This window comes from Nicotiana tabacum, chromosome 22 (genome assembly GCF_000715075.1).
Source record: "Nicotiana tabacum cultivar K326 chromosome 22, ASM71507v2, whole genome shotgun sequence".
NCBI lineage: Eukaryota > Viridiplantae > Streptophyta > Magnoliopsida > Solanales > Solanaceae > Nicotiana > Nicotiana tabacum.
In genome coordinates, this window is record NC_134101.1 from 170,373,028 (window position 1) to 170,379,848 (window position 6,821).

The 6,821-nt window shown below is 34.2% G+C and overlaps 1 protein-coding gene across 1 annotated transcript; it reads left to right on the forward strand.

Annotated features, from left to right (window-relative positions):
• The first annotated feature begins 3,977 nt into the window (after positions 1–3,977).
• On the forward strand, positions 3,978–5,837 carry LOC107760087 (protein SEED AND ROOT HAIR PROTECTIVE PROTEIN-like). The gene is made up of 2 exons (XM_016578106.2): positions 3,978–4,303; positions 5,241–5,837. The coding sequence occupies exons 1-2, from the start codon at positions 4,069–4,071 to the stop codon at positions 5,591–5,593; spliced, it is 588 nt and encodes a 195-aa protein (XP_016433592.1). The 5' UTR covers positions 3,978–4,068; the 3' UTR covers positions 5,594–5,837.
• Positions 5,838–6,821: the final 984 nt, after the last annotated feature.

Here is a 6,821-nt window from a genome sequence, read left to right on the forward strand (position 1 = left end):
TCATCAGACCCACGAGCTTCACTAGTTATCCTTTTGGAGTAAGAAGCACTCAAAATACGTTCCCGAGCCAAACTTATAGAAAGCCTGGTTGATGGAACATACGTAGGACTAATGCCACGAATAGGAAATCCTAAAAAAAAGGGGGGATAATGACAAATTTTCATATGAACAAGTAAAAAAAGGAGAAGAATTATGAAGGTGAAAAGCACCGTGCGTTTTCATTTTTCAACCGAATTTTTGAGAAAGAAATTTCTAATATATTTTATCCATAGGAGCATCAGTCAATATCTTTTCTACCCAAGCGCGGAGGTTAGGAATTTCTTCAAAGAGTTTCATGGTTGCTGAAAAAATGGGTATATAGTTACATAAAGAAATTCAAGACATATAAAAGGAAAAAGAAAAGAAAACTTACGTGCAAAGTTCCATTTTTTTGGAAAAGGCATGTTTTCTTCACCCATTAACCCGCTAGTAGCAGCAACAAAGCAGGCGTACCAGCAAATGGTCCCGGTCATCCTCGGGGCTAACTAACACTCTTTTGCTTCTAGCCACAAGGGAAAAGACGCATTCACAAAACAACTTGGGGGAGTAAAGGTAAAGTAAGTGATGAAAGGTAAAAGGGACAGAGACCAAATCCGACAACTAACGAAGGCATGCTACATTCCTCCATATGATGGGGCCAATCTGGCCAAGGCACATATTAAAGTAGCGACAAAACTCGATGATCACTGGATCAATGGGAGGCTTAAACCCTAAAGTAAATAGGTAGGTATAAATGACAGAAAACCGACATGGTAAGAGGTGATTGTTTGATTGGCACCAGAGATTAAAACTGAAAAATCTAATTTCCAATGATATTCTCGTCGAACCAAGGAAAAAAGACCGACAGTGATTAAACTTGTGTAAAGTTCAGGAGTGTTAAAGGAAGCTATAGAAGAGACTTGATTTCTCATGGTCTCACGGTCTGTTACAAAGAAAACTCTTGAGGAATAATCTCAGCAACTGTAGGTTCACGCACAAGTTCATCCAGGTCCCTATTTTTAGAAGAAGATCTATGGGTTAGAGGAGCCTTAGGTCTACAAGAAAATGGCCTAGCAGAACTACTTTGAGATGAGGAACCACGATTAGATAATGAACCAAGGCTACAAAGTCTACCACCTCTCCTACTTCTAGTAGGGGCAGTGGAAGGAGCAAGTTCGTCAATGATGGTGTTGTTGAAGACATGTTTAACGAAGGAAATACAGAATAAGGGTACAGAGATACGAAGGACTAAGGTATTGGATACAGAAGGAAGAAGGCTTCAAGATATAAAAAAGAATGAAGTATTTATAAAGAGATACAACTGTCGTTAAAATTGGCCATTATGAATCGTCATAATGGAACCGTCACTTCGTGACTGACGCAGCCGCTATTAAAAACCCTAAAAAAATACTGAGAAACTGCAGATCCAATCATAAGAAGCCACGTGGCATGGGCATTAAATGAATGTGACATACGTCAAATCGATTCTGAAGGAGGCATAATGATACTCGAGAGACGGCGGTAAAGAATTTCCGCCATAAAAATTTACCACTTCTTGAATATTCAGTTGAGAATATACATAAAGTGGGAGGACTACCTGTTTGGTAGAAAAATGACATGACGCGTGGACTGTCAACAAGATGACGGGGCATGACACGTGGAACATCAATAAAAGGACAAGTGGCATTCTTTATTAGGCGAATTAAGAATGTAGAAAAGGCATGGGAGAAACACCCATGGGGTTCGTTGAGGAAAGAACTGGGCTTGACAGCTGTTAAAGGAGAAACAAGAACGAAATGAATTAAGGCTGCAAAGAAGGGAAGATACACGAATAAGGAATGGAAATCAGTACGGTTACAAGGAATCCTTAATCATAAATGTATCAGTTACAGTTACATATGGTAATGGGCTATCAATACAATTAATACCATTAATGAACCCAAATTAAGTGTGAGAACGGTTATAATCATATGCTCCTATATAAGGACAAAATTCTCATTTGTAATGACACGTTACGATTATTATTAAAATCCACACTATTATTCTTTACTTTATTCGCTAAGCTTTAAGTTTTAATTTTGGGGAGTGATTATTGGTTCATTTCTTATTTTTCTTTGTCATTCATTTCTGTTCTTTGATCTATTCTTCAAAATTTGTTGGGAAAGTGAAGTATATCTTGGTTATCAGTAACCCGATTTCTACTTGATATTGACTTTGACTAAGAAATTTGTTTTTGGTTAAACAGTTATCTTATCATATTAATTATTTTTAATTTTTTATTTCAATTTTCAATATCCACTATGATTTTTTTCTATTTCAATTAATCGCAATAGAGAAAATATGAAAATATACTTCATTAATGTCTTATTTTTCAAAATAAAGAAAAATGCATTATCATATTCTTAATATCCTGGAACTGAATGGAAAAAAGAAGATGAGGCAAATGGCAAGAAAGAAAAAAAATAAAAATAAAATAAAAAGAAGAAGAAGAAGAAAGAAGATGAGGACCAGATCGTGAGAAAGGGAAAAGTTAGAACAAAAAAGAAGAAGAAAGAAGATGAGGAGCGAGAAAGAAGGCAGGTGGTGGGTAAAAAAAATGAAAGGGGTCCAATTTTAATTATACATTATCAACGGGACCACTTTTTATTAATTTTACGCGTTTTTATTTTATTTTCTTTTTCTTTCATATTAAGTTTTAGGGTGATATTTATTTCACTTCAAACAAGAATAGGGGGTAAATAAATGCCCGTAAAACGGCAGTGTTCAATTAAGAGGGAAATTATGTATTTTCCCAAGAATTAATTCAACAACTTTTACGGGCAATATTTACCTACTGAGCTATTAAGGACAAAAATTTAAGAGTGGCTTAAAGAAAGGCAACAGAAATGGCTATTTCATAGTTTGTAGCCCAGCCAACCTAACCACTAGGCACTAGCCCAATGGCCATAATGCTTTGTTTGGTGTATTGTACCAGATTTGGTTCCTCCATCATGTACACTCTTTTGCTGATGTCCTCATGATGCTTTCAGCCAAAGAGAGCATATAGAGATTTGCTTGTAAATTTTCAAAGATGAAAAAAAATAGAAAAATATATTTTTTAGCATCACTTAAAAATAACAGCCGACAAAAAGTGTATTTTTTGTATATATATGTAGTATATACATATAATATATACTGTTTGGTTAGTAAATATTAGTTTCCGCCGACCGATCAACTTTGGATTTTGCGCAAGAAAATACGTATCACTTTGTGAAAATGGGTTTGTCAAAATGGTATCACCTAGTCCAAGTACTCCCTCAGTCTTCTGGTGCTAAAATTTGTCCAATGAGGCCTACACCCAAGTTTTTATTCTGGACAAAATGTATAAAGATTCGGTTTATATACAACAATTTGACGTCATTTATATATAATAGCTTCTGAAATAATTCACAATATCATAGGCTACTTATGGATACTCGTAGTCTCGTACTCATCAATTGGGAACCCTCACAATTTTTTTTTTATTTTTAAAAAAGACAACATGTACAAAATTCTAAAATCTTCCACTTAGAGGCCGTACAACCAAGATATACATATATAAGAGATTTCAAAAATACGTCCCACATATAATATAAATATTCCAACATTCATATTGACCATATCTATTCTCTATTCATGATATTATGCTACTTCATCAATTAAGTTAAGAGTTTTGGATAGCATATGTTCCTCAGATTCTTTGAGTTCCTTTCACGGATTTATTCCTTACAACCATAATAATACTTACAACTGTAAGATCAAGTGAAGGTAAATTTGTGAATAAAAAAAGAAAAAACTACAGTTGGAGATAAGGCCGGTAATTAATTTTAATAGTTAGTGGTCCACCAAATATTGGTCGTGCAACCCTGTAATGTTCTGACCTCCAATTAAATATATACGAGCACCCTTATACAACACCACCACAATGTTTTGACAATTTTTTCTCTATATATTAAGCGTTCAGAAAACAAACCAAATTATATCAGTAGTCAAAATCAGACACACATCCCTGAAGTTGCTCTAATATTGACAATGGCTTCAAGCAATTACTTGTCAGCTTTCTGCATTCTCTTGTTCCTAGTAGCAGCCACCAATATTGTTTTTGCAAGCAGCAGTTATGGAAATGGATCTAATTATGGTTATGGCAGTGCCCCAAAATCCAACTTGAAGAAACATTTGCCCACAAAGGGATTGATTCCTGCATCAATCATTGCTGTTCAGGGAATGATTTATTGCAAATCAGGATCTAAACTCATCCCTCTTAAGGGTAAGTCCTTCTATATGGCCGGAGTATATAATAATACTTGTATTTTGCCTTCAAAATATGCATACAGACAATCAGATTACCTACCAATTTCTCTCAAATACTCACATCCTGTTTTTGCTGAACTTGAATTTTGCCAAGCTTCCGTAAATCTTGAAGGACCGTCATATACTCAATAGCAACATAATGGAACATAATTTGTTAAAGGATAGTGAATATACATACTTTATATCAAATCCTTTGTTTTTAATTTTTTCTAAGATAGTTTCTAACAATATGCAATACCATATTGCATTGACTACTTTTCGTGTGATAATTAGTGAAAAATTGATAAACATAAACTCGTGCAAATTTTTCATGTGATAATTAGTGCAAATTTGATAAACATAAACTATGTTGTCCCACTTTATATGATGCAGACATGCAGTTACTCTTTGGAGAATCAGAAAAAATTTGCTTACCGCGATTTTTTTCATGTCTTTTAAATATTCATTTTTATATGATTAATTATTATAATTTATGATAATATTTTTATGCAATTTCTAAGTACATAAATTTTATTTATCGGAATTCACGTAAAATAAAATTTAGATAATTTGACACTCGTACGGAAGGAGTATAATTTTAAAAATTCCAGAATAGTTATCCGAACCTAAAACAGTGAATACGCTGCTCCCGTTGCCTAAAGGTGGATCCACATCTGCCCCTAACGTGGCCAACTGTCTTCATTTACAGTTGTTGCATGCATGCACGTAAGATTTCCCCCCAAAATTTTGGTTCAATTTTAATTTGTACACACTAACATCATAAAATTGCAACAGTTAACTATAAATAGAAAAATATATGGTAACCTAATAAATAAGTCAAACAACCTGTTACAACAAATTTAATTATACAATCAGTGAATATAAGTTAAATCCGTTTGACCTTGTATGTGCAGGAGCTGTAGCAAGGATAACATGCCTTGGGGTGGAGAAGAACTACGGATATGAAACTGCGCCTTTCTCCTTTTCAAGTTACCAATCGGACTCAAAGGGTTATTACTATGCAGTATTTTCTCTAAAGGAGCACAAAGGATATGAATCTTGCAAAATCACACAGTGCAAGGCCTTCTTAGAAAGTTCTTCTCTGGAAGAATGCGATATCCCAACAGATGAAAATAAGGGGAAAACAGGAGCTCTTCTTACTTCTTACCGATTTCTCCATGGCAAGAACACATTATTGTACTCTGTTGCTCCTTTTGTTTACACTTCTGATGACTACAAATCCAATTACCAGGGTGAGGGTTATTAGATGAATTTAGTTTGCTACTTAATTCTGTCCCATCAATAATTTAATTATCAGCCCCATGAGATTTGATGAGTCTTGATCCTTTTTCTTTCTATTTAATTTGTATTTTGCTAATTTATTACTATGCATGAAATAGGGGGCATCATTTCTCTTGTGACAATGAATTCCTTCTTCTTTCTTCATGTGTTATTGCTATAAATGTTACTATGATTTTGGATCAATAAATTAAAATATTATTCATTTCTTATTTGGAGTTGTCACAGCAACTTTGATTTTGTGAATCAGTAGGTTCAAAGTTCAACTTCGTCTTATAAATCTATATATACTTTGATCAAATAATTTATACCGAATTTCACGATATTCTTTAGTATCGTTGGTATATATAGATTTTTAATCAAAGTTATCACCGGGAGAAAAGCGTAAAAATATATAACAATCTACTGAAATTCGGGGAAGAATAGGTTAAAGAGGGGGGTTTTCAATTTTCCATCATTGTTTTCCTTTTCTTTTCTTTTCTTATTTTTTCCATTTTACTTCTTTTTTTACGTGTTTTACTATTATTGGCTAAGCATGCTGCATCAGGAGCGAGTGATATACACGCATCTTTGTTGTTTGGAACTGCAAAGTTTGTGTCTAATTGACAAAAAATTTCTTCACTTTAGGTGTTCAATAGGAACTATCCTTAGTTTAGATGTCTAGGTGAAAAATATGGCTAAGTTTAGGGGGTCACCTGTGTATTCTGCCTTCATTAATTCAATACTTAATTATATAACTGATATTGTCTGTGTTCGTTCTCCCTTTATCCTCAAGACCTCACATGTTTCTCCTATGTTTTAAATTGAAAAGAAACTTAATCAAAATACACAAGTCTATCTAAAAGAATTACTAGTTGATTACGGAAAGAAACTAGGAAAGATCAATCAAACATACTCCCCGAATATGAAATTGCATCGAGAAGAAAAAAGAATTTTCAATGATACTTATACACGGTCAAAATCGGGCTCGCCTTTTTTGTGACACTGATCAAAGCTGGAGCATGATAAGTCAGGGATCGACTTCGATTTATTTTAGACTATGGCTCATAGTTAGATTGTCAAGCTCGAGACTCTGAGACCCATTAAGATCGAGATCGATCAAAATCGAGACCGACCACGATCGAGACCGAACAAGATAGAGATCGAGGGTAGCTTACTGGATTGAATAACGGAAAGACAAAATATCCATGATCGAG